Genomic DNA, 26131 nt, shown 5'->3' with positions numbered 1-26131 from the left:
CCCCCTCACACACCTCCTCCTCCACTATCCTATGCGACCCAGCCCACCCCACCTCTTCCACGCAGCATCTCCACCGGGCCGAGCATCTGCGTAAAAACACCCCCTCACTCCAAACCAGGCTAGCACAACCATCTTCACCGCGAAGACTCTGGTTGCGCAGAACCAAAAATCATGAAAAAACTATTCTTCCTTTATTTTGTAAAGTACAGAGGGTTTTTAGAGGGGGTGGGAGGGGCGTGTGGGTTTGGGGTTTGGGTTTGGGTAGATAGGTGGGACGGGGGAAAGTGGAGGGGGGAGACGCCGGATACAATTACTAGACTCTCTTACGCTTCCCTGCTTTTTTGAAAGGGGGCGGGCGCTGCGATTCGCGGTGGGGGTGTAGGGTTTATTCGTGTGTCGTACATTTGGAATAGGAATTTGGGATCTTGTGAGCGAGTGGTGGACGTGACAACTTGAGATGTTGAGGTAGTGTATGGAATGTTGCTGGACGGCGATTTCTAATTCGGCGTGTCCGCCGACTTGGAGTGCATGGCTGTTTGGCGGAGTACAAGATAGAAACATTCGTTCTCCCGTTGGTCCGAGGTAGCCGTCTCGCTCTAGGGCTCAGAAGCAGTAAGTCCATCACAGTGAAACTTAATTTTCTTTCCGCCATCGATATACCACCAGTAGCTGCGGGATTCATCCATGTGCGGTACAGGCGTGGTGATCTCGGAACTATTATCAGACGAAGATGATAGGGAAAATTCCATTTCAACAAGCGGGTAATCTCCTCTTATATAGCTGAAGTGTCTACGACTCCACTCAAACTTGTGCCACGTGTCAAATCTCAACCATATGTGTTCCAAGCATTGTCGAAAGGTTCCGGAATGAGGAGGTGGAATTCCTATCTTTATGCTTAAGTTATATAGGCTTTCGACGTAGGGTGAATATGTGTAACTGTTTTGAGCTGGTGACAGGGGAGGATTGCATTCTTCCCAATACAACCGCTTTCCAGAGGCGTCAAAGGTGTGTTTGTAAATTTTGTCGCACAGCTTCACAACATCTATGAGGACTTCGTAAAGTGACTTCCGGTAATCGACTTCCAAACGGTGTTCAGTCTTGACGAGCCCCATTAAACCATAGATCTTGTCTCGTGGATCCTGACAGTCAGACTTGTCATTAAGCAAATCAAACAAACTTTGGACGCTGATTTGATTTGTTTGTACAAAACTTAAGATTGTATTTGAGTTGTTTAGTTTGATAGTGTTTTAGGAGGCCGTTTGTTTGAAAGTTTGATAGATTTGATACTGTTTAGGTGCTGATCTAATCGTATATCGTATATATTACTAAGCTTCGCTGTCCCACTTGCATATTTCGTATATTGCAGCTACCTCAGCGTCAGTTACATCGCCTGAGTTGTAATCAGATGGAGGCTTAAAGCCAGCGTCGCGCCAGCTTCGTATACACTGTATTGCTGCAAGCAGTTGTGACCCAATTTTGCGTCGCCTTGGCTCTAATAAATCACCGAGCTCGCTGAACAGCCGCTCGCACTCACAACTTGAGGCTGGTATTGTTAATATATCGATCGCCATACGCGCTAGGTTAGGATACTTTGGGCGTAGGCTTATCCAATAGCTAACAGGATTACTACCTTGTTCGAACTGCTCCTGCGTCCAGCGGAGTTCAAACCGTCGCCAACGCTCCAGCTCATCCATCTCTGTCACCTCAACAATGCCATAAGGCTCCGCATTAACGAGCGCGTTGATGGCGTCGTTGATACCACTTGAGAGCCGCACTGGTGGGCGACTTTGGCGCTGTATTTGCGGCTTATAGAACGCCCAAAGTTGTTTCAACCCAGCGTTGTTTGCCTCAAGCCAGCTCGGTTTGTCGCGCCAGCTGTTCTCACAGTAGTTCTTGTAGTATGGGTGGAGGCAGGTAGCGGCAAAGTATGCGGGTGATTCGTCGAGCTTAGTGTAATACGCGTTAAGCTTTGCCCAAGCTGCGCGTAGGTTGATAGGAAGGTGATCTTCTGGCGCGCTATTGGCATTATAGTCGACGCTTTCGTGGTTTTTAAGTAGCTGCTCGTACACGGCAAGTACAGCTTCGAAGACAGGTATAACCTCGTATATCGCGCCGAAACGGCCAGCTTTACCGCGAGCTTCAAGCCGTTTTGTCGCCTCCTTTAGCGGCTCCAACACTGATATATACTGGGTTATTACCGCCCAATCGTCAGCCGTAAGCCCATTAGATCTCATCCAAGCTGGTACTTTAGTGAGCTTATTGTTACGGCTACGCGCGTACGCGTCGGCGCCCATCGTCCTTTCGATGTGGCTTTGGGCGTACTCATCAACGGCGTTATGGAGTTTTGCGGCGCGTACAAAGGTGTCGTGAAAGCTGTTCCAGCGCGTGACGACTGGCTTTACCGGCTCGAGTATTTCCTGCTTTTGGTCGGGAGCCTTAGCGTTAACACGGCGCTGGCAATCGGCAAAAAGATCGTGTTGTTGCGGTGTTTGGATGTAGTTGATGATATCGATTAGTACACCAAGCGGACCTTGCTGCCGCCATTCTTGTAGGTAGGCTGCCTCTGTTTTGTGCTCGTCCTGATCATTATCGTACGCGTCCTTATCAAAGCCGAAGATAATCATCTGTCCGACTAAGTTAAGTGTGTGAGGGCCGCAGCGGAGGCGGTGATGGCTTGCTGTAAATTCAAAGCGTTGGGCGAGTTTGGTGACGGCGGTGTCATTAGCGTACGCGTTGTCGAGCACAAAGTACCCAAGCTGGCTACGTGTTATACCGAAGACATCGATTATATTGCCAACAACTTCAGCTATCCTCTCGCCCGTGTGGGCGCCCGTAAGCTGAGGCAGCGCGATAGGTAGGTCCCTGATAGTGCCGTCGGCGTCAGCAAAATGAGCAACAACTCCAAAGAAGCCGCGCTTGCCGCCTTTTGTCGTCCAGCCATCGAAGCTTATATGGATTTTACTAATAGCCGACGAGAGCATCTGAACAACCTGCGGCTCCATATAGCGATACAGCCTCATCACGAAGCTAGCTACACTGTTGTGACTTACCCACAGCGCGTCAGCTGCCTCCGGGTTGGCAAACTCTATCATCTGCCTAAACGCAGGCGTTTCGAACTCGCGGAGAGGGTGGTTATTGTCGACAAGCCACGTAACAGCGGCGTATCGAAAGCGCTGTACGTCGAAGTTTCCGAGCTCGTTAGCGACGCCTTGAGGTACATCGACACCGCCCTCGGTCATCATCTTAAGCGTCGTTTGGCCTCGCGGTAGTGTAATCGAATCCAGTTTGCCCTTGCGATCGTAGCCGTGGCCAAGTAGCTTCTGCGCGAGGTGGTTGATAGCGTTACTGGTCGACTTTGTAACCTCTGGATAGGCGCAAAAGATCTTACGATGATGGCAGTATTTGCAAACAAAGAACGTACGATGAGGCTCACGGAGAGAGGCAACGCGGTAACCGTACTGATATACCCAACTTTTGTTGCGCTTCAACGTACGCAGCGGCTTCGTAAAACGCGGTAAACGCTTCCAATCAATGCCGTCAAAGTTGTCCGTAAACTCGTCATCAAAGCCAGTATCATCCCCGCCTTCGATAGCCTCACTTGTAGCCTCCGTAGCAGCCCTACTACCCTCGGCCGGCGGTTGTATAGTAGCTTCTGGTATAGCGTCGCGCAACTGCGACTCGAACGGCGCGTCTTCGGTGGCCTGGCTTGCTGCAGCAGCTAGGGCTTTACGTGGCGAGGTGCGGATAGACAGCTCAGGCTGCGAATCGTCCATCAGGATAGGCTGCGATGCACTGCCTTTAGCTGTTTTGGCGCGCTTGTGGGGGCCGTGGGGGCCGGGGGTGCCCTCGGCGGCGCGTTTTAGGTTACGAAGCGGCATTTTCGGCGTGTTGGGCAACGAGAAACACTAAAACGTGCTGTAGAGACGGTAGTGTAGCTGCAAAAGATGGCTAACAGCGATATAGAAGATGGGAGATGGGATATAAGATAGCGGTCATCGACGGCTAGCGACGCTCGTGTAGTTATATGATGACTAAGCTAGATGCAACACAAGAAAACTATCGCGAAATTGCTACCTCCGCTATCTCAAAAACATCATTAAAGTCGATCTTAAAGCACCTTAGGACATCATCTATAGAACAGTGTTGACACGGCAAAGGTGTCGAATACTAGCAGTCGTTGCAACGAACAAAGTGTATAGTATTTGATTAGTAGTGAGCAAGAGCTGGATGGAGAGATCTCCATATGTACGGTTGCGAGCTAAGCGGGAAGCTTGGTCTAACTAGTGGTCCAAGCTTCCGGCCCGGAAAAACTCGCCGGGCTGGCTGTACGCGCATGTTCCGACAAACAGCTCGCTATGTAATATTAGTCAAACAGTCAAACAAACTAAACAAATTTCGATCGTACGTTTGATTTGTTTGTATATTTCTATAGGCAGCGTTTGGTTTGTTTAATTTGCTTATAGTCAAGCAAATCAAACAAACTATTCAAACGCGTTTGCTTAATGACAAGTCTGCTGACAGTAGCCCGCACCGAAAGAGAAGAACGCACCCAGCAGAGGCCATGTGGTTCCAATACTGTAATTATTGAGTAGCGATAGAGCAGGCGTAGGGACATTGAGCATCTCGAGAGCTGGCTGCGACTGTTTGACAAGCCTGCACATGTCATCCCAACAAATCCACACATTGCCGATTGATGCATGACTACAAAGAATATCGATCCGGCGCGCGAGAAGAACTTCCTGCACAATCCAGAGTCGCAGAAAATAGGGTTGCTGTAATATCACAGCGAGCGCCTCGGCACTCTTCATGTCATTGAAGATGACAGGCGCCCTTGGTCGTCTGTGAAATCTTTCAAGCCATATAGTGACGGAAGAACACTGCGAGTATATCGAAGCCATGAGACCAACTTGATGGTTTCTTTCGAGCACGTTCAACTGGTCGATACAGATTTGATATATCCAGAGGTATTTGTCTTCGTAAGAAGCTTGCAGGAAACGGTACAAGCTCTTTCTGACGCTGAAGGGTCGTCCGTTGAGGAGTATGTCGAATGTTGGCGACACAGGACCCCATATTTATGATAGAGCGATGAATTCTGGTGCGTTCTCCAGCTCGAACGATTCGATATGAAGCTGCGGGGGTCCATCCCGATGTGGAGGCAGTTTGACGAGGCGGATTTGCTGCGATGACGTATCTAAAGCTTGATGGCAATATCTCTTTGGTTGTTCAGGCGCGTGAAAATTTTCCAAATGGTTTGGTATGAATTCGGTTGTCTTGATAGGTCAGCTACATCGCGGTCAAATAAACAGACTACACCTTACAAACATACCAGTGCGGTCATAGTGAACGTAACAATAGAGAAGAAAGTCGGCCTATGTGTCAAGTATGTGGGAATATACTGTCGGGTAGGATATGGTCAATGAAAAAGTAGAAATAGGATGCCTAATCATTGTAGGCGCGAGGCTGTATTATCGGGTTTGTGGCGGAGCCTTGGTAGTGGGGCAACATTGTGGTGGCTGTGAAAGTGAGATTCAGCCTGATGCGAGCCTTCGAACCACTGACATTATCTTTTGGGTGATGCGTGGTCGGCTGTGATTTAACTGGCAGTATCAAGAACTTTTCAGTGTATTCGCTCCAACGGGTGGTAACATCTTATGCTTGCCAAGACGCTAACCCGTTATATGCGAGCCATTGTAGAAGGTGCGACTGATGGTCATGTCGCTTCACTTCAGCATTCTCAGAGTGCCTACATTAGTCACAAGGAATCTAGAATGAGACCAAACTTTGAATTAGTTTGTAAGAGCTGTTGATGGAATGAGGTGCAAGTAATTCAACTTCACCCTACATGTTTGTTACATTTACTATTGTTTATACATAGCCGGGCGAGGCAAATTCTTAGTCATTGAGCTTTCCGTAGAATGGAATGCCAATCGCCTGGAGAAGTACTCGCGCATCCTTGTTGCTCGTGGCGTCTGTTTGAATCGTGATGTAGCAACCAGGGATCATTTTAGGTGGGTAGCTGGCAGCGAGTTAGAATTGCGCGAATGATTTGAAGTCGAAGAAAATACGCACGCGTCATAGTTGATCTCAATCTCGGGGAAGAGGGCAACTTGGTCTGGTGTGAGACCAAAGCTCATGTTTCCGTGTCCATCACCAGATGAACCCGGTACGCCCTTCCACTCCTTGATTCTGGGTAGGACAACATCGATGAGTTTTGCCAAGAAATGTTCAGCATCTTCTCGCTCCATAGTGGAAGTGACGGAAACGTAGCGGCCCTTGCGCAGGCCCCAACCAACGACATTGTGTCTCGCCTTGTGCGAAACGGCTCGCACGTTGCTGATGGCCTGGACAATCATACCGGCAACATGGAGGTTGGCGCTGTTTTCCTGGGCTTCGGGCACAAAAGAGTGGAGAGTGACCCTTGTGATCTTGGGCACATTGCGGAAGGTGCGTGGCTCTTGGAGTAAGCGCAGCACCTCACCCTTTCCTCGTGGAGGTCTGAGGGGACGGTTCTTGAAATAAGGCGAGTCACCTGTCCATTCTCGTAATCTCTGTTCCGTTTTCGGGGCTCGGTAGCCCGGAGGATAGTGCTGGTATGTGAGGGTGAGGAGGTCGGAGGCGATCTTGCTTTGATACGTTTGCTCGAGACGAGTAAGACTGAATGGTCCGGGCTGGAAAAGTCGTGAAGAGGGATCCGAGGGTGGCGGAGGCTGGTGGGGATGCAGAGGGCCGCGGTAGTACTTGGGCGAGCGGTATTGGTACCTATAACCTATGAGCTCGTGATGCTTTGGCTGGCCTCTGCACGTGCGTACCTGCTTGGAGGCAATTGCTTGTTTCCCCTTCTCCGCAGCCTACTCCGTGCCACTGGGTCGTAGTTTTTTACAAGATCCTCTGATGGCGGCGGGACCTCGAATGACGAGGCATCGACTTCCCGGACTGCCTCAGACGAGGCATTGCGGCGACACAAGGGTCCTACCAAGCGTATGGCTGGTCTGGTGGTGTTGCAGAAGGCCTTTGCCGTCCGCAGCGGCAGTTCTCGCATTGCCATGACTGTCTGATGTTGACTGATGGTGGGTTATGCGCCCAGACAGCGCGCGCACCAACCCAAGTTCCGACCCGAGCGGACTTTTCGTCGGAATACGCTATACGAGGCCCTGCAGGGATGTGTTGCTATCAGGGCACGCGCCTAGCCAATAGGACCACCCCGCCCACCGGCGCCTGGATGCTCCAACGCCGTTCATGGACATGCGGCTGATGGAGCATCGGGACATTTATCTGTTGCGCGTGCCTCTGGCTCCATGTTGGCCGTCGCCCGTGAACGTGTCATTTACAGGACATGGTCATGTTTGTGCTTGGCTAACCCAGACCTGTTTGTCTTGTATCAACCTTGGATCAACCGGGATTCAACCACCAAGCACTTCCCCCACCGACTACCCGGCTCACGGCTCGTTTGCGCCTTCCTCATACATTAAGCTCGCCTCGCTGCTCGCTGCTCGCTGCCTACTACCCCGCTACTCACTCACGACCGCCCTCTTTACACCCGCAATCGTCGACACTCTACTGGATGGGTACCGTCTTTGTCCACCTTCACCATGAACGGCATGTCGCGCTTCCTTAGCCGGCGCGAAAAGCATCATGAGAAGCGCGCATCCAAGCACGCCAGCAAACAAGTACGCCCGAGCTCTTTCGCTTCTGTCAACTCTCTCAGTCCGTTGCTATGGTCGCCCGATACTGCAGCACCGGAACGCTCTCCGGTCCGCCAGCGACGGCTATCCAGTAGTATCGAGACGTTGTATCACAAGCTTCCATTTGTATTGCGAACATCGGTAGAAGATAGCCTTTTATTTCTACACCAAAAGCTGCCGTCTCGTAATTATCTTGCGCCAATCGACATTCGACCGTCTTCTTCGAATTCTTCTGACTATATCTTACTCCAGTCTCGCTCGGCCAATACGTCGCCAGAACTATATAGAATATTCACAAGCGAAGGTCCAAGACCACCAGCAAACAATGAAGCCGACAAGAAGGTATGGGGGGACTCTGGCTATGCTGCGCTTTTGTTAACAAGGTGCAGGTCAAGATGCTCCTTAGCCGCCTTCAAGGTGCTGGCATAACCAGCATGGGGGAGCAACAAGCCGAATACGCGCTTGCATGGCAGCCCGACGATCTCGACCGCGCCTATGACCTCCTAGTACTCGCAAACGAATCCTTCGAGGGCGAATTAAAAGAATACAATCCCAACGTAACTATGTTGGGCGCCATCAACCGGAACATGGTTACCTGTTATCTCGACGCACTTCTGTTCGCCATGTTTGCCCGCCTAGACAGTTTTGAAGCGATGCTATACGACAATTTTGAAGATGAGCCAAGGAAAAAGTTGGCGGCTGTATTGCGACTATGGGTCAATCTTTTACGGAGCGGAGAACTCATCAAGGTTGACTTGACCAAACACCTCCAAGATTCACTCGCAAAGTGTGGATGGGAAGATGCGGCCCAGGTTCGACAACAAGACGCATCCGAAGCCTTTACCTTCATCACCGGTGTACTTGAGCTGCCGCTACTTACTCTGAAGATGGACATTTACCATACGGGGCGTGAAGACAAGGAAGACGATCACAAGTTCGTCAACGAACGGTTACTAGAAGTCGCGATCCCGGAACAAGAGGGTGACAGTGTGGTTACGTTGGAGGACTGCCTCGAGACCTACTTCAACAACAGAATCGAAGTCAAACGGTACCTGCAACGGCAAAACACGATAGCGTCCATGAGGTCAAGAGATGGGGAGTTGGTAGACAGGGACCCGGAGAAGAATGAGACCTTCCATATCGAGACCACGGAACTGGACGGATCAATGACTCCGCTTGTCTCAACGCCGATTTCCCTAGGGCCCACCACGCCATTGACGCCAGTACGACCTGTCCTGGAAGGGCGTCGCAGAGCCGATAGTATCTTCAGCCAGCGGTACGCGCGTCAGCCAGAGAGCAAGTTTGACGAGAAGAAACACGTCGAAGACGTATTAGATACAAGCTCTGGTGGCCGGCCACGATCTGCTTCTCTACTTAAGAAGGAGATTCTCATGCCTGCGTGGCAGTTCTTCAGCCTCATTCGTAAGTCAATAATGCTCTGTAGTCTGCTCCTCTAATCACTGGACAGCCTGGTATACCGACAATGTCCCCAGAACAGATGCCCAAGTCGCCGCACATTTTTCAGTAAAACGTCCCGTGCTTGGAATATGCCTAAAGAGGTACACGATGACGCCAAATGGATCCCCAAAGCGGCTGGATACCTATGTCGACATCCCGCTCGACATTGGACTTCCTCACTTTATCTCCGACGACAGGATGAAAGACGAGGGCCCGCTCTTTGGCAACTTCAAGCTAGTCCTCCAGTCTGTTGTTTGTCATCGGGGCGTATCAGTCGATTCGGGGCACTATATTGCCCTCGTACGTGCCAACACTCCTGGGCGACCTGGGACTTCGCATTCTGAGCCAGAAGAAGACCAGGATAAATGGTTACGGTTTGATGATCTTTCGAAACAGCGAGTGACCGAGGTCGATATCAAGAAGGCTCTACGCGAAGAATCCCCATATCTCCTCTTTTACCAAGTACAGCCCATTGATGAAGAGCTGGCTTCACGAGGAGATCCTCCAACCTACACAGAGGCACAATCCCAACTCCCATCAGTCAATCCCTCGCACGAAAAGCTTGCTTCGGTGTCTTCGACAAATTCATCAGACACAGACAAGATTGGAGGGAGTGAGCAAGCTAATATATCAAATGAGCGTGTTGATGTCAACCAAGCGGACGAGCCGCTTAGCAGAAATAGCGTTTCCAGCAATCGGGCGAGCAGCGTTGCAATTGAGGACATTGATGGCAACCTGCGCGGTCGGATGGAGCCACAGACACCAGACGAGCAGAAGAGCAGTTTTTTGACCACATCTCGACGCGGTTCCCGTATATGGATGCCCGGGAACACCAAAAGTCGGTCAGGCAGTCCAACAACCGAGACTCGATTATCCATCACTATATCAAGGCTTACGGGGCGCGGTAGCAAAGACAAGCTCACCATGGCCGAAGCCGGCTCTGCTAATGATGATACCGTCATCTTGAGCGACAATACCAAGGGCGTGGAAATCAACCAGCCTGTGCAATCGCCGGCAAAAGACCGGAAAGATAGCGGCAAGATCAAAAAAGAGAAGAAGGATAGGTTGAGGAGTAAGAGCAGGGATCCTGGTGCAGCCTTGGAGAAAGGTAAGCACAAGGACAAGAACCGTCCGGACCGCGAGTGCGTCATCATGTGATGAACCCTGGCTTGTATATATACAGGATTGTTGGTTTCATTGTTTGCATTGCATCTCCTCATCAACAGAGTCAAATTTTATGTGAGGTTGACTGAGGAGTTTCTGGTCGTTTAGCGCGGAGTTTTGGATTAAACATGGGCATGGGTAGGCATAGCCTGTCGCAGTGGACGCGTATCTCAGGCAATAGAGTTGATACACACAAACGAATGAAAAAGGCAGGAGCTCGGAAGACGCTCTTTGCATGGCTGAACTTGAAAGAAACGTGATGTAATAGCTAAGAGACATGCTGTCACGGCCAGCCTGCATGTGTCCAGAGAAGGCGTAAGACGCGCCTAGAAGCGAAAGAAGCCGTTTGCGTTCGGCCTAGTAAACCGCGGGCTACCTGGCCTCTTGAGACGCTAAGGACCCTCGCCCACCACAAAAGTCGCCCGCCAGTTCCCTTTGCCTCTCACCCACGTTTCGCGCAATAACTCAGTCTGTGGACTCTTGCAAAGAATCGCCGTCAAATCTCAGTTCCGGATATCCCGCTCCACCCCTCATCATGGCGATCAGCCCGCAAATGTAGGTTGTATCCAGTCTTGACATGTTGACAGTTTGCTAATTCCGATACAGTACCAACCTGGTCATTATCCTGTAGGCTCCTCCACAGCACTCGCGCACTCGATCCTGTCTAATACAAGTACAGTGGTTTCATGCAAATTTCCAAGAAGATTCCTTTCGATGACCCGAATGTCCTCAATGGTGTGCGCGCACTCTACATTGTGTCCAACATCATCATTGCCAGTGTCTACTTCTACGTCCAGGCACAAATCAACAAGAAGAATGGTAAGCCAAGGGAACGTAGGCAACTTCATACTGAGTGGTAGCGCTGACATGGCATAGACATGACGGTCGTCAAATACGTCGAGCCTGCGCCGATGGGTTCCGGCGAAGAGCCCAAGTTTGTCGCAACTACGGTCAAGGCCTACGATCTCCAGAAGTTGCGCGAGCTCTTCAAGGCTCAACTCATGGGTGTTGGAATGATGTGTGTTATGCACCTCTACTTCAAGTACACCAACCCGCTTCTCATCCAGTCCATCATTCCCCTCAAGGGTGCCTTCGAGGGCAACCTCGTCAAGGTCCACCTCCTCGGCCAGCCCGCGACCGGCGATCTTGCTAGGCCATGGAAGGCCACTGGTGGCATGATGGGTGCTATGGGTGGTGGCGAGATCAAGACGGACAAGAAGAGCATTGAGGCTGCCGAGCGTGCTGGCCGTGGTGGTGTCAAGGACGAGTAGATGGGTTTATGATGGAACGTGGGGATTATGCATGTCCACGCATAGGAGTCGTCTTTTGGGAATTGGAGCTACTTGACGAGCATTATCGAGCGACTATGTTCGCCTCTGCTGATTGTATAACATAGACGTTTTATGCAACGACTAATTTTCAAATCTATGCTTTTACATGCATGCAGCCCTGCGCAGGGCTGATACAACAGCATTATACTGTTTGAGTCTGGCTTATAGGCTTGCAATGAACGCGGAAGTGTGGTGAAATTAGTAGGGTTCTGAGAATACAGCGGATATGGATCATGTGGTGGTGCCTTGGTCTACCAACGTGTTCAACATAAAGGATCCGCCATGCAGGAATGTAATGCAGGTCAACATGAAATTTGATGGATAGGACAGGCCGGGTGTCATCAATGACGTATAATCTTCGAAACACCCAGAGAAGTGCCGAAGCTCCCTAAATAGTAAAAAACCGTGTTGGTCCAATATATGCCGTTCGGATGTTGTAGACAAACGAGTTATTTTCGTAGAGTAGTCGGGCGCGGACGGACCCTAGCACGAGATTTCAGGTTGGCCAAGCTCCTCCGAGCAAGTCCCGCCATGTCGCAGCTTCGCTCAGACCGCTAACCACCAACAAATCGACCCTAATCCCCTCCCAATACCCCAGATTTGCTTCCGTGGCCATTTCACAGTCACGATGCAGTCGATTCGGCAACCGCTGCGCTCTGCGCTTTGCAAGTCCGCTACCAGGCAGTATGCGACGGCTTCCTCGCAGTATGCCGAGACGATTAAGAACCTGCGCATCAACGGAGACACAAAGGTCTTGTTCCAGGGCTTCACTGGAAAGCAGGGAACGTGAGTGGAAGTGGGGGAGGCTACAATTGGATATGGTGCTGATTAATAACAGTTTCCACGCACAACAAGCGATTGAATACGGTATGCGCCCGCTCGAAGCTACTTTGCTATGACGGAGGAGGGGGTTGACACAAGCAGGCACAAAGGTTGTTGGAGGCACAAACCCCAAGAAGGCTGGTACCCAGCATCTCGGACTGCCCGTCTTCAAAAGCGTAGCCGATGCCGTCAAGGAGACCCAGGCTTCTGCTACTGCCATCTTCGTTCCGTACGCATCACAGGACCCCCCACGGAATATATCATCTGACTCCATTGTAGCCCACCCGTCGCCGCTGCCAGTATCGAGGAAGCCATCGCCGCAGAGGTTCCCCTTATTGTGACGTAGGTGTACACATGAAACCTAAGCTACACGGAAACTTACAGTAGACAGTATCACTGAGGGTATCCCCCAACACGGTAAGCAAGATATCGGGAGTTTGATTAACAGGAACTGACTAAAGTAGACATGGTCCGCATCACGGATATGCTCAAGAGCCAGAACAAGTCTCGCATGGTCGGCCCCAACTGCCCCGGTATCATCGCTCCCGTACGGTTATGCCCGCACCCAGATACTCTTCAACAGCTTTACTGAACTTACCAGGGCCAATGCAAAATCGGTATCATGCCTGGATTCATCCACAAGCGCGGCCGTGTTGGTATCGTCTCTCGTTCCGGAACCCTCACCTACGAAGCCGTCAACCAGACCACCCAAGCCGGCCTTGGACAGTCTCTGGTCGTCGGTATCGGCGGTGACCCCTTTTCCGGAACCAACTTCATCGACTGCCTCAAGGTCTTCCTCAAGGACGAGGAGACTGACGGTATCATCATGATTGGTGAGATTGGTGGTTCAGCCGAAGAAGATGCTGCCGACTTCTTGAAGGAGTACAACACCGCCAACAAGCCCGTTGTCAGCTTCATTGCTGGTATCTCTGCGCCACCTGGCAGGAGAATGGGTCACGCTGGTGCCATTGTTAGCGGTGGCAAGGGTGATGCAAACTCCAAGATCACCGCGCTTGAGGCTGCTGGTGTCACTGTCGAGCGCTCGCCTGCTAAGTTGGGATCAACTCTTTACGACCAGTTCGTCAAGCGTGATCTGATATAGAGTTAACGATGATGTTTCATTGAGCATTGCATGTTCCGCGTTGCGGTTGCTGCACAAGAGTCCATTGTACATTGTAGTTATTTAGAAATCCACGAATGCATCCATCTGAGCAATTGTCATTACTATGTGTTGTGTATTTGATTGTGTTTTTACTTGGTATAGATACTGCGGTTTTCGTGAAGCATTTCAGCCCTCTTCCTTTTCACAAGCCGATGCTTGAACGCTCGATGCAGGTGGCCCAAGCTCAAGACCTCAAGCCAAAAAAGTTCCCCGCAAACCTCCGAGACGGCATCCCCAATTGGAAATCGCAACAACCACATCCATACCTTTACCTCAAATTCACATCAGATCGGCAACAAAATGTCCAAAACAAAAACCAAGCGCGCGCGCCGCGAACTCAAACGCGAAGGCGACCGAAAAATAATGGCGCATCACCGTAAAATCGCAAAAGCAGCAGAAACCAAGCCCACGACAACAGCGACAGCGAAAGCAACAGCGACAACAGCAAAACACAAATCCAAGAAACAAAAAAACCAGCCACCAAACCATCACCAGCACAACATCCACCGCCACGACGCCAACACAAACACAAACACAAACACACCACCAACCCTCCCAACAACCCCCCATCCCCTTCTCCCCCTACGACCACATCCTCCTCGTCGGCGAAGGCGACTTTAGCTTTACCCACTCCCTCGCCGTCGCCCACGGGTGCGCAAACGTAGTAGGCACCTGCTACGACAGTTTGGAAGAAGTACGAGCGAAATACCCGCGGTTCGAGGATATACGCGAGGAGTTGGAAGCGCTGACGCCGCCGGTACCGTTGCACTATGGGATTGATGCTACGAGGATTTCGGGGTACAAGGGGTTGAGGTGTAGGCGGGATGATGATTTTGGGGTGGATGATGAGGATGAGGAGGAGGGTGGTGAGGACGAGGAGAGCGAGGGGGGAGGGAGAAATGGGAAGGCTGGGAATGGAAGTGGCAGGAGAGGCAAACGACAAGGTTATGACACAATCGTCTTCCAATTCCCCCACACTGGCGGTCTCTCCACGGATCAAAACCGCCAAGTCCGCGCAAATCAACACCTCCTCGTCTCCTTTTTCAATTCCTGTCTTGAAACTCCTACACCAAAACATCGTATTGCACAACTTCTCGCCCAGTCACAAAAACTCCCGCCATCAAAACCACCATTCCTCCGCCCACACGGCAAAATAATAGTCACACTATTCGAGTCCGACCCTTACACACTATGGAACATCCGCGACCTCGCCCGCCATGTCGGCCTCAAAGTCGTGACGAGTTTTGCGTTTGACGCTTCGCAATATCCTGGTTATGCGCATGTGAGGACGTTGGGGGCAATGGAGACGGGGTGGAAGGGTGAGGATAGGAGGGCGAGGATGTATGTTTTTGAGAAGGTGGAGTTGGTGGCTGATCGGGAGGAGGAGGAGGAGATGAAGAGGGTTAGGAGAGTGGGGAGGGGCGGTGGGTTAGGGAGTCAGAGGGAGGCTGTTAGGAGGGGGTTGGAAAGAGGGGATGGGGAATGGGAGGGGGGGGATGATTGAGGGCGTTTTTATGTGGGATCGGATGGTGCTGGTTGATGGGGTAGTGTTGAGGATGCAACTACACTATACTACATTACAGCCACACAAGCAGACGTTGAAGAAACAGGCCCACAAAGCCCCTGCCATACCAGACAGACAGTCCCACAAACACCCAAACGCCTCGCTATACCCATCCATCGCATAACCCATAAACTATACCCAGTAAAACCTTAACAAAACACCACTAAGCACAAGCTCCCCCCTCACATAACATAAACCTTCCTTACCTCACTCTCCCTCCAAACCTCCCCACCCAAGCCCCCCACCGGATCCCTCACCCACCCCCTCTCCGTCCCAACCTTCTCATTAAACACCCTCAACCTCTCCTCGCCATAGATACGCCCGTTTGGCAGCACAACAGGCGCATCTTCGACGATAGATTTTGTGTGCAGAGCGTAAGGAACGTTGCGGGCGAGTTCGTTGAGCTCGGTGCTGCAAATTGGGCAGACTGTTGTTGTAGCAGCGGAGTCAGGCGAGGCAGACGAGGGCGTGTAGGCGGAGTGACAGGCGGGTGTTTTCAAGGCGGACAGGCCGGCGGAGAGGGCGATGTGGAGGAGGGGGCGGGGTGGGAGAGAGTAGAGTGTGTGGTGGGTTTGGAGGAAGAGGTCGGCTAGGTGGGACCAGCGGGTTGGGGAGTATAGGGTCTGTGTTGTGTTTGTTAGCTGGGTGTAGAGGTGAAGATGATAGAGTGAGAGGGAAAACTTACATGATAAGGCTCAACCCCATCACAAGGTTTATACGCCAACAACCCCGCCGCCCTCCCCATCAACGCAAAATCCCCTCCACTTTTCGTCAAATACATCTTTGCATGCGCCGTCGCCTCCCCCCAATTTATCCACGCCTGAACCTACACCTACACCTCCATCCTCCACATCCATGCCCTCCTCAGCAGCAGCATGCCCCTCCCTAACCAACTCAATAAACTGCTGGAACCTTAGTTCAAACTCCAGCTTACTGCCCACCTTCTTCAATTCCTTGCCATGCTCCTTACACCACTCCAGCGCTAACCCCGTACTCATGCCTTCTCTCAGACTCCGCTCAATACGCTGGCACGCAACAAAAGCATCGACGTCGACTAGCTCTTCAATCCCTTTACTACGCGCAAGACACGCCGCACTCTCCGTATACCCCTCGCGCAACAAATAATCCACCAGCAAACGACTCAAGCGCGTGCGACTCCACTCGTCGTACTTTACGTCCACCAGCGACTGTACGTCGTACAGATCTTGCAGGTGTTGCAGCCGCGCTTTCGCCGAGGTGTGGATTTTGGTTTCTTCTTCGTGTAGCACTTGGAGTTTGCGTTTGAGCGTTTGTAGTCGCGTTAGCATCGAGTCGACGCTTTCGAGCGTTGTGTTGGGTGAGGTGCTGGGTTTGGATGCGGCTTTTGTGGTTGCTGTTAGAGAGGTTGTGAGCGCCGAGGTTGTGTGTTCGATGACGCGTTGGGCGTTTTTGAAGTTGCGCCGGGAGAGCTCATAGGGCGTGCGGAGGAGGGGTTGGTCCTGCGACGGGAGATTAGTTGTGCTTGTGATTGATGCAGATGCTCTGCAGACGTACGAGTAGCAGATGCGATTCCGCGTTGAGCTTTGTGCTCATAAGCTCTGCCATGTCGGGTGGATGGTGTGTTGAATGAGTGGAAACTTTATAAGATAGCTGTGGGGTCCCAGATTCTCTGTGCTGGAATGATGGCAACAGTAAGAATTGAAGTGATGGAGTAAAGACGAATTGCGGTGTTCGGCGTTAACGACCAAGCTCCACTACCGCGGAGGTTAAACTTGTGGGGTGCTTGTCACAGGGCATAGCTCACTAACCGGCACGTGCCAGACACTTGATCATAAACACACTATCCAAACGCTCTTACTGTATGTCATCACCATCACGTCTAGATGGACATGACAAACAAACTTCTATATGGTATGATTCTGATTGATAAGACAACTCTAAAACTCCTCTAAGACCCAATGCATCATAACGCATAATCCAGATGTCTCTACCCGTGCAGAACGACACTGACGCAGGTAGCGATGAGCTGCCGGCCTACTGCAGAGGTATCCTGAAACCTGCTCTAAGGCCATTACTTTTTGTGCTTTGTACCCGCGTCCCGCTGCTCAGAAGACGCATGCAACTTGGAAAATGACTTTCAACCCTCCGCTTAAAGAGCACCAGTCGACGCCATCTTCTTGCGGAGATGGTTCTTGTACTCTCCAATGCTGCCATCCCACCGGCGAACAGTCTTGTGTTCGCAAACCATGATATCCTTTGCAATCTTGTCAAGCAATCTATTCAACGTCAGTATATCGTCTTGTCAATCAAAAAGGAGGAACATACCGGAAGTCGTGAGACACGACAACGACACCACCGCTGAAAGCATTGATGGCATCTGCCAAACTGTCAATGGTAGGAATATCCAGACCGTTGGTAGGTTCGTCGAGGAGCAACATGTTGGGGCCCTCGATAGCCAACAGAGCAAAGACGATACGTGACTTTTGACCGTCGGAAAGAGTGGCCATCTTGGATGTTTGTGCCTCACCAGTCATACCATAGCGACCAAGCTGTTGACGCCAGTACTGGAGATCTTGGCTGATGTGGTGGAACTTGTCACGGACAAAGTCAAGAGCAGACTTGGTGAGATCTAGCTGTTCAGCAGAGTGCTGGCTGTATACACCGAGCTTCAAGTGAGTATGGCGCGAAACAACACCGGATGTGGGGCTGAGCTTTCCGGTGAAGATGTTGAGGAGAGTCGACTTTCCGACACCATTGGGTCCGACAAGAGCTGTTCGCGAGTCCATGTCGACACCAAAGTCGAGGTTCTCGTATAGGTTATCCTTTGGATCTCCAGAGTAAGAAAAGGTAACGTCGTCTAGCGACAGTACTGGTGGTGGGAGCTTCTCTACATCGGCGAAACGGAAAGTGAAGACACGGTCAACCTGAACAGGCTCGATGAGACCGTCTGCCTCCATCTTGTCCAGAATCTTCTGACGAGACTTGGCTTGCCTGACCAAGTTGGCATAGGTACCAGCCGAAGCAATAAACTTCTTGATGTGCTTGATCTCGTCTTGTTGCTTCTCGTACGCCTTGGTCTGATTGACCTCCTGCTCAGTACGAGTCTTGTGGTATGTGTCGTAGTTACCTCCGTAGTAGAGAAGCTTCTTTTGGCGCATGTCGATCATGTTGGTGCAGACACCGTTCAAGAAGTCCATGGAGTGGGACACGAGAACCAGAGTGCGCTCCCACTTCTTCATGTACTCCTCGAGCCACACACAGGCCTCCAAGTCCAAATGGGCTGTGGGGTCATCGAGCAACAAGAGGGCGGGCTTGACGAACAAAGCCTTGGCGAGCGCGACACGCATACGCCATCCACCGGACATGTCCTTGGTCTTCTTGTTGATGGTGACCTTGTTGAAACCGAGACCGGTAAGAATGAGCGAGGCGCGGGTGTGGAAGGTCGATGGGTCCATGTCTTCTTGACGCTGCGAAACGTTAGTTGAGTGAAATATCACGGGTCGTTTCTACATACCTCGTAGATGTCGTCGAGAAGAGGGCTCTCCGGACCGTCTTTCTCAAGGATCTCCTCTGCCAGCTTCTCGAGACGAGCCAGCTCGTTCTCAGCCTCACGTACAACCCACTCCAAGGCGCCCAACTCGGTCTTGGGGGCACCCTGGTTCAGCAGGTAAATGTCGATGTGCTCGGGGAAGGGGAACTCGCGCTTGTCGATGGCCTTGAGGAGGGTCGTCTTTCCGCAACCGTTCTCACCCAACAGACCGTATCGTCGGCCGTAGTTGATCTCGAGGGTTGAGTCGTTGAAGAGGACCTTGCCGTGGAACACGAGCGAGGCAGAGATGATCTTGACGTCGCGCGACTGCTCGAGCGAAGCAAGCACACCGGTGGTGACACGGTCCGACAAACCGTGCTTGTCTTCCTGCATGGTGAGCTTCTTGACCTCCTCGTTCAGCTCGAGATCCTCGGCCTCGTCGCCGTTCTCAGAGTTGGCCTTGGAAGCATTCTTGGAGTTGGCCTTGGACGACAACTTGGAAGTGGCCGTCTTCTTGGGCTTCGCGTCGCCGTCGGCGGCGCGCTTTGCCTGGCGGGCGGCTTTTGAGGCGGAAACCATGGTGTCTTAGTGGTGTATTGATGAAGACGCGGGCGTGGTGGAAGAAAGAGGAAATTTCGTAGGGTTGGGAAACAACGTCAATCTGTGCCCCGCTAGGTATAACTTTGCCCCGCAAACGCCGTGTTTGAGATTCTGGTCAGCGCCCAACACTCGGATGCAGCCGAGTAGAATTAAATTTGGGTTGCTGGTAGTTTGCACAAGGAGAGAATAGGGATGTGAAAATTAAAAGGCGCGGTCAGACAATGAGATCCTGTGCAACAATTTTCTGACATGTGGCGAAGGCTGTGCACGGCCAATGAGCGCCCCCCCACCATACACAGGGACTATGGCGCTGCTCATGCCCATATATGGCTGGAAATTTCATTTTCACGATTTAGTGCTCGTATGCCGTTCCCTTACATGGTACTTGTCCCTGGAAAACTTTGCATCTGAACTGCTTTGGTTGAATATGTGGGTTACCAAGGACATATCCCTGTACTTGACCACAAACCAAATTTACACTATTACTGAGACGGCATCCAGACCATATGTAGTCAGCCTGAGTACCACGGAAACATCTAGTTTATTTTCAGAAATAAAAATGCATCTCTTTCAGTTGGGTATACGCTGTGACATCTACCAAGTCATCATCCCACCTTGTAGTCGCCTATATGTGGATACCCCTGTACCTGTACTCCTCGGAAAAGCGACAAGCGATACCCTCCTTATCTCCCTCATGCTCGCCAGCGATAAGCCTATATACCAGACCGGCTACTCCCAACATTACTCGAAACAATTGTAAACTCAGCACTACTCCTTTCACTGCCATCTTCCTTTTCCAAACAGGTTTCTCTTCCTTCCATATCAACCCTTTTCCGTAACCGTTCTCTCAACCTCTGCAGCACCTTGGTCTCTTCTGCATTCAGACTCAAATCATTTGGTAGTATGACTTCTGCGCCGTTGATTATTATTCGCTGTCCTTCTCGGTCGTAGTCTTGTTCCTCGCTGTCTTTCTTTCTTTCTACGCTGCCGCCTGCATCTGGCACCACTTCTTCGTCCTGCAGCTTTGCTTTGCGTACATCCAGTGGCGTCCACCAGTACATTGGAAATTGGCGTTGGATGTTATTAACGATCAGCCCAACCGCCAGCATCAATGTAGTACCCCACATGACGAGTCCGACAAAATACCAGCCCATAGCCGTGATAACAGGTTCCGTTACTGCAAGGACCGCAGATGCACCACCGGGTGGATGCACGGTATTTGTCAAGAGCATAAAAGCGGATGCACAGCCACAAGCTATGGCGCCAGCAACCCACTTGACCGAATCGTAGTCCGAATGGTGCTGAAACAACTTCGATATGCCGATACCAATAAGAGCCGAAAAGGTATGACCCAGCAGGGCATTTCGCGGCTGCCCGAGAGGCGAACGGATCGAGTTGTACTCCAGAATCGCAGAAGCACCCTATGCAAGGAAAAAACCCAAAGTCAGCTTCCAGCCATGCCTGTTACTGCCCTCGCTACCAGACTTACAAAAGAAGCAATCAGCGCTGGAGGACGATGCCACTGTATACTCTCCGTGTTGTTAAACACAGCCGCCACAACCGCCAATCCGCAAAACGCCCCGACCAACGACCAGAACGCCCCAAGTACATTCCCGACATCCTGCTGCTGCGCCTCCTTCCTATACCCCAGGAACCTCGCCACTAGCGTTGGTAGCTTGGGCAACTGCGACGCAGGAACAACACGATTGATATAACGGTCCAGATCGAAATTCCACTCTCTCGCGCCCGAAAACCCGAAGATACCCATCGCTTCCACTGTCCAAGAAAGATAAGGTAAGGGGTGTGGGTGTGGGTGTGGATATGGTGGTGGCGGAGTAGGATAATAGTGTCAACTAACTCTACACCAAAAGCAACAAAAGCCGATAACTAGCAAAGCACAGAGCTACAAAGATAAATACAAAACGTAAACGCCCTCGGGAAACGCGGCTCTTGCCCTTTAGCTAAAAAGAAAACGCCAGCCCACCACTTACCGCACCTATGTATAGCGCGCGTTCATGTGCGTATGTACGGCTATGGTATATGCGCCTCGATTATTACCGTCCGCCCGTACGTTATCCTTCCCGATGCAAGCTCCCATACGTCCTTTCTCACCGGTACGGTACGTCGAACAAAGACACAACCCACGCGCACAAAACATGATTGATCCTACCTACCGGCCACCAGCCTCCGTCCTAGCGCGGCCGCGACCCAAAGAACCCCGCGTACGTAGCCAACTTACCCACATCGCAGGGCAGCAGGCTTTTCCATTGCACCCACGGTGTCCTGGTTTCCCGACTTAAAGTCCATGGGCGAAGAAAGATATTGGTGACACCACGGGGCTGCGTTCCGACACCGAATACATAGTTACGCGTGACGTTTGCGCGCATTTGCGGAGGGAGGGTTACGTAACATTACGTACGGGAAACTAGACCCGTTTATGTTTTACTAGGCATCTCCTCGGGGCACCGCGGATACATGATTTCCACAGGTACAACGCAAGATGATTAAGTCGTCATTTTGGTGGCCTTTGTTTGTTCATCGGGATGTTGGTATGCAGGGGCTGGTGATGGAAGGGTTTGTGTGGGGTTTGTTGACTGGGGATGGTATAGTAGAGGGTGAGTACGTGCATATTTGGTATGAGATGGGTTTATATAGGGATTATTTTGTGTAAAGATACGAGGTAGGTATACGCTGGGCTGGGTGCTGGATAGTCTGGGGTAGGGTAAGCGATGGGGTTACGTCATTGAGCGCGTAAACAAAGCGCTGCATCGCGGGTCTGCAACGCGCGAGACGTGCTAGGTCCCAAGACAAAGATGATGCTTGTTTCTGCTTGTCGTTTCTTGTCGCAATGTTTATGTAAGCCAGATTCTTGTCTGGGTATCACGTGTATGGACGTGAAGCCGAAGAAGGTCACGATGGGATAAAGAGTGATGTAAGATGTTGTCTCTGAAATTGAATCTACTACGAACACACTGTTGGAATGAAATGCATCTTCCGTGCCTTGACTGAACTGCGCTTCTGGTACTGAGTGCATGGCCGTTGCCATGATTGTATGAAAAGAACCGCCCGTAATCTGGAGCGTGATTATACGCCCCCGCCCATGCTCCACCTTTTAGTTGTAATGCGCCTACCAGAGAAAAAAACCTATACTCGAACACTCTTTCATGCACACACCCCTTAGTATATCGAAAAGTCATCGCCTCTAGATGACTAAGTACCGCGGAACAAGAACTGCAGGTCCTCTGGACTCAAGCGATCCATGGCAACCTTGTCGTTGTTGATAGTACCAGCAATCATAGCTGCCTTCTTCTCTTGCAGCGCTACCATGCGCGACTCTACACTGTCTTCAACGCAGAGACGCGTGATGACACAAGGGCGTCGCTGACCGATACGATGGCAACGATCGGCAGATTGCCACTCAGCAGCTGGGTTCCACCATCTACGAATATGTTAACAGGTACGTCATATACAGGAACGTGATCAGACTTACGGATCGACAATGAACACTCTCGACGCTTCCGTCAAGTTGAGAGCGACACCACCAGCCTTGAGCGAAACGAGGAAGACCTCAACATCCGGGTTCGTCATGAAGTGGTCAATGCTCTTTTGGCGTTGAGCAGGCGTCATGCTTCCATCCAACATGACTGTGTTGAAACCTGCGCGACGGAGACGCCACTCAATGAGCTGCAACATTGATGTGAACTGACTGAACACAATCGACTTGAGCGTCTGCTTCTTGCTGCGCAGCTTATAGAGATCATAGACGAGCATCTCAATCTTCGTAGAGGAAGTCCAGTTCTCCATCTTGATGCGGTTGATGATCGAGGTCTTCTTGACAGAGTCCTCATCTTGCTCAAGCTCCGGCTGCTCAAAGTCGATTGACAGAGCGATATGACAGCGGGGACAGTCGGCCTCGGTTCCGGAAGCCTCACACGTATCCATCAAGTCTTTGATGCAAGCACGGCAGAATTCGTGACGACAGTGAGAACGGACTGCATCCTCGGCAGGCTCATCACAAATGTTGCACACGTAGACATTGCCTGCACCTTCAACAGCGTTCTTCTTCAGCAGCAGATCAGGGTGATTAGCAACCTGACGCATCTGCATAATCAGACCGAAGATGTTGGCGTAGTTGTTGAGCATGACACCCTGAGCAACATACGTATCAAACTTGCGAGCCGAGTTGGACATGATGGAAGTCGAGAAGTCGCGCTCCACCTCGCTGAAGAACTCATTATGAATAATAATGTCCTTCATCGGCAGCTCCATCGAGCTTGTGTGGTCACGCTTCATGCGTCGCAACATGATGCGAGCGGTGATCAGATGAAGCTTTGTCAAGGCTTCCTCACGAAGCTGGACATCATCTCCTGTGATGGGGTTTAGCAGCTCCTGATTGAACACCGAAATGTGCTCAGATGCACCGTGGTTGCAAGCAACGCACATGTGATCGTCATCAGTAGCCCAGTGCAGTTTCTCGCAATCGCAGGAGCGGCAGAAGTAGTCTGCAAACGGACGGACTTCTAGGAAACGGAGAAGCGAAAAGAACTCTCCAATACGATTCTGAACTGGCGTTCCAGACAGACACCACTTGTAGTTACTAGTCAGCGCAAAGCAGGCTTTCGCTACACCCGTGTTGCGAGACTTGATGCTGTGCGCTTCGTCCAAGATAAGACGGTGGTAGTGGATAGCATGGAGTGGCGATGCTTCTTTGATTATATCCTCTCCACGGGACCATCCCTTGGTCTCTTTGCGGTGCAATGACTCCAAGGAGTTGTAGGAAACCATGATGACGTCATACGACTTCAGCTCCTTCACTGTCATCTTCTTGCATTTTGCATTCGTGCCATGATACACGAGAACCTTGAGCTTGTTGTCGGTGTACTCGCGAATCTCGTTCGACCACTGCATGAGAGCGACTGGAGGAACGCAGACTAGTGTAGGTTGCTTCGCAGGGTAATCAGACATGATCAAAGAGACAGCCTGGATAGTTTTTCCCATGCCCATCTCATCTCCAAGCAGACCGCCTTTGTAGTGAGTCTGTTCTTGGCGTATCATCCAACTAAGCCCCTCAAGCTGAAAAGGTTTGAGTCGGCGGTTGATGGACTTTGGTTGCTCGGCCTTTTGGACTTCGAGAACTGGAATCTTTTGCAGGTCATCCCACATGGTGATCAGCTTTGGGTGCTGCTGCTCTGCTCGCTCACGGTTCATGGCACGCTTGCGCTCCCACTTATCCGCAATGTGTGCGAATCTAGCCCGCCGGCGGTTTGCTTCGGTCTTGTCTTTAGCTGTAAGCTTCTTCTTACGAGCGACCTTTGTTGGATTCTCTGCAACAAGCTTCTTAAGGCGTGAACTCATCGCAAGAGGTAGGTCGCTGTCCTCACAATCGGTGGGTGGCGCCGAATCAACATCGTTTACCGACTCGTCGTCAGATTCAAGATGGAATTCACCGCCATCAGACTCGTCATCATCCAACATGTCGTCTTCTGTGAACTTGCCCACCTTCTTAGCACTGGAGCGAACAGAGCGACGGCGCTTGCTCGAGACCTCTTCAGCCTTGCCTTTGCCCTTGCCTTTGTATGGTGGTGGCGAACTCAGCTCGTCCAACAATGAATCTGCCTCGCCGTGAAGGTCTTCAGCCTTGGCTTTTCCCTTGCCCTTGCCGGTATACGAAGGCACTCTCTTCCGCGTCGACTTTATCAACGGCTCATCCTCAGAGAGCATGTCGATGTCCTCTTCGTCCTTGATCTTGCGGCGCTTGTGTGATACCACGTCCATTTCGTCCTCCAGCTGCATTTGTAGGGCGATTTCGGCGTCCATGTCGAGGGCTATATCTTCCGATTCTGAATCTGGTACGGCATTGCGCGATCTTTTGAGGCCGGAAGAGGTGCTTTGCGAGGGCGTAGGAGCTTTCTTCCCCTTGCGCGTAGACCTCTTGCCACGACTGACAGAGGCCGCTGGCGTTGTCGCAATGCTTGTTCCCGGTGTCTCAGCGTCTGAATTCTCCAAAGAAGGTGAGTCAGTCGAGCTCTCCTGTTCAGCTTGTTGTGCGTTAAGCCTTGCGAGACGTCCGCCTGCTTGAGGCGCCTTCTTAGACTTCATGACGGGGATTGAAACCTCCTTGAGAACACGGCGAACGTGGGTTTGTTCTTCGGGCTCCTCAATGTCGTGCGATTCTTCCTCTTGATCGGAAGAATTAGGTACAAAAGAACGAGTGGAGCGAGTGCGCTGTTGCCTGTGGCGACTGTCGGTGGTTGTAGAATCTACCAATGCTATGGGGCGTTAGCACCAAATCAATGCATAGCAATCGCCAAACATTGGACCCTGAATTCGGCCACACTCACTTGCTGCGCGCGAAGGCGAAGGTGCAGGGGCGACGTCGTTGACAACGCTGACCGTCGACTTGCGGTTTGATCGCCTGGGCGGCATTGTAGTCGTAGAGTGAAAGAAAAGCAAGCGCGATGGTGGCGAGAGGTGACAAAGTGCGCAGCGAGCGAAAGTCTGGTAAAGAGGGAAATGGAAGGCGATGAAACCTCGAGAGGGGTGAGAAGAAGAGTACTCTAACTATGCAAGTAATCAAGGGCGGGATGCATGACATGTACCCCTGGCAAGTTTACGCCGATAAGCCGCGTCGAATCGATCGCGTTGACGCCGCTGGTGGCAAATTCAGGGAGGTTGTCGAAAAAGGACAAGGAACTGAATGCAGGTCCATCAACTCGAGTAGTAGGAGGTGGCAAATGTGCGATTCATCGACTAGGCTCCTGCGACAAGGCGGGGAACTCGCGACGCGTCGTGATAGAGCGATGCCACGAAAGCACGTGATATTTAGGCATCTCGTCTATT

The 26131-nt window shown here is 51.4% G+C and overlaps 10 protein-coding genes across 10 annotated transcripts; 3 read left to right on the top strand and 7 right to left on the bottom strand.

Moving 5' to 3' along the window:
• Positions 1-1325: 1325 nt before the first annotated feature.
• On the bottom strand, positions 1326-3878 carry PtrM4_016590 (Dimer-Tnp-hAT domain containing protein; the record flags this gene model as incomplete). The annotated part of the gene is made up of 1 exon (XM_066103234.1): positions 1326-3878. The coding sequence occupies one exon, from the start codon at positions 3876-3878 to the stop codon at positions 1326-1328; it is 2553 nt and encodes an 850-aa protein (XP_065965436.1).
• Positions 3879-5072: 1194 nt separating this feature from the next.
• On the bottom strand, positions 5073-5338 carry PtrM4_016580 (uncharacterized protein; the record flags this gene model as incomplete). Its single annotated transcript, XM_066103233.1, has 2 exons — positions 5073-5270; positions 5327-5338. 2 exons carry the CDS (start codon positions 5336-5338, stop codon positions 5073-5075), a joined length of 210 nt encoding a protein of 69 aa, XP_065965435.1.
• Positions 5339-5892: 554 nt separating this feature from the next.
• Positions 5893-7045, bottom strand: PtrM4_016570 (mitochondrial 54S ribosomal protein uL5m; the record flags this gene model as incomplete). Its single annotated transcript, XM_001931558.2, has 3 exons — positions 5893-6016; positions 6070-6759; positions 6810-7045. 3 exons carry the CDS (start codon positions 7043-7045, stop codon positions 5893-5895), a joined length of 1050 nt encoding a protein of 349 aa, XP_001931593.1.
• A 544-nt stretch (positions 7046-7589) lies between these two features.
• Positions 7590-10298, top strand: PtrM4_016560 (Ubiquitin carboxyl-terminal hydrolase; the record flags this gene model as incomplete). Its single annotated transcript, XM_001931557.2, has 3 exons — positions 7590-8024; positions 8072-9104; positions 9151-10298. 3 exons carry the CDS (start codon positions 7590-7592, stop codon positions 10296-10298), a joined length of 2616 nt encoding a protein of 871 aa, XP_001931592.1.
• Positions 10299-10839: 541 nt separating this feature from the next.
• PtrM4_016550 (PHO88, Protein involved in inorganic phosphate transport) lies at positions 10840-11575 on the top strand (the record flags this gene model as incomplete). Its single annotated transcript, XM_066103232.1, has 4 exons — positions 10840-10859; positions 10911-10931; positions 10984-11123; positions 11181-11575. The coding sequence occupies 4 exons, from the start codon at positions 10840-10842 to the stop codon at positions 11573-11575; spliced, it is 576 nt and encodes a 191-aa protein (XP_065965434.1).
• Positions 11576-12263: 688 nt separating this feature from the next.
• On the top strand, positions 12264-13559 carry PtrM4_016540 (uncharacterized protein; the record flags this gene model as incomplete). The annotated part of the gene is made up of 7 exons (XM_001931555.2): positions 12264-12421; positions 12474-12502; positions 12560-12686; positions 12737-12799; positions 12849-12874; positions 12922-13004; positions 13059-13559. 7 exons carry the CDS (start codon positions 12264-12266, stop codon positions 13557-13559), a joined length of 987 nt encoding a protein of 328 aa, XP_001931590.1.
• A 1806-nt stretch (positions 13560-15365) lies between these two features.
• Positions 15366-15964, bottom strand: PtrM4_016530 (CLTH multi-domain protein; the record flags this gene model as incomplete). The annotated part of the gene is made up of 2 exons (XM_001931553.2): positions 15366-15806; positions 15869-15964. The coding sequence occupies 2 exons, from the start codon at positions 15962-15964 to the stop codon at positions 15366-15368; spliced, it is 537 nt and encodes a 178-aa protein (XP_001931588.2).
• A 1347-nt stretch (positions 15965-17311) lies between these two features.
• Positions 17312-19270, bottom strand: PtrM4_016520 (Uup, ATPase component ABC transporter with duplicated ATPase domain protein; the record flags this gene model as incomplete). The annotated part of the gene is made up of 3 exons (XM_001931552.1): positions 17312-17438; positions 17488-18629; positions 18677-19270. The coding sequence occupies 3 exons, from the start codon at positions 19268-19270 to the stop codon at positions 17312-17314; spliced, it is 1863 nt and encodes a 620-aa protein (XP_001931587.1).
• Positions 19271-20004: 734 nt separating this feature from the next.
• Positions 20005-21059, bottom strand: PtrM4_016510 (HPP family protein; the record flags this gene model as incomplete). Its single annotated transcript, XM_001931551.2, has 2 exons — positions 20005-20712; positions 20781-21059. The coding sequence occupies 2 exons, from the start codon at positions 21057-21059 to the stop codon at positions 20005-20007; spliced, it is 987 nt and encodes a 328-aa protein (XP_001931586.1).
• A 1442-nt stretch (positions 21060-22501) lies between these two features.
• Positions 22502-25717, bottom strand: PtrM4_016500 (HepA, Superfamily II DNA-RNA helicase, SNF2 family; the record flags this gene model as incomplete). Its single annotated transcript, XM_001931550.1, has 3 exons — positions 22502-22730; positions 22782-25560; positions 25633-25717. 3 exons carry the CDS (start codon positions 25715-25717, stop codon positions 22502-22504), a joined length of 3093 nt encoding a protein of 1030 aa, XP_001931585.1.
• Between the last annotated feature and the right edge of the window lie 414 nt (positions 25718-26131).

This window comes from Pyrenophora tritici-repentis, chromosome 1 (genome assembly GCF_003171515.1).
Source record: "Pyrenophora tritici-repentis strain M4 chromosome 1, whole genome shotgun sequence".
Lineage (NCBI taxonomy): Eukaryota > Fungi > Ascomycota > Dothideomycetes > Pleosporales > Pleosporaceae > Pyrenophora > Pyrenophora tritici-repentis.
This window is presented reverse-complemented; position numbering and strand designations above follow the sequence as displayed.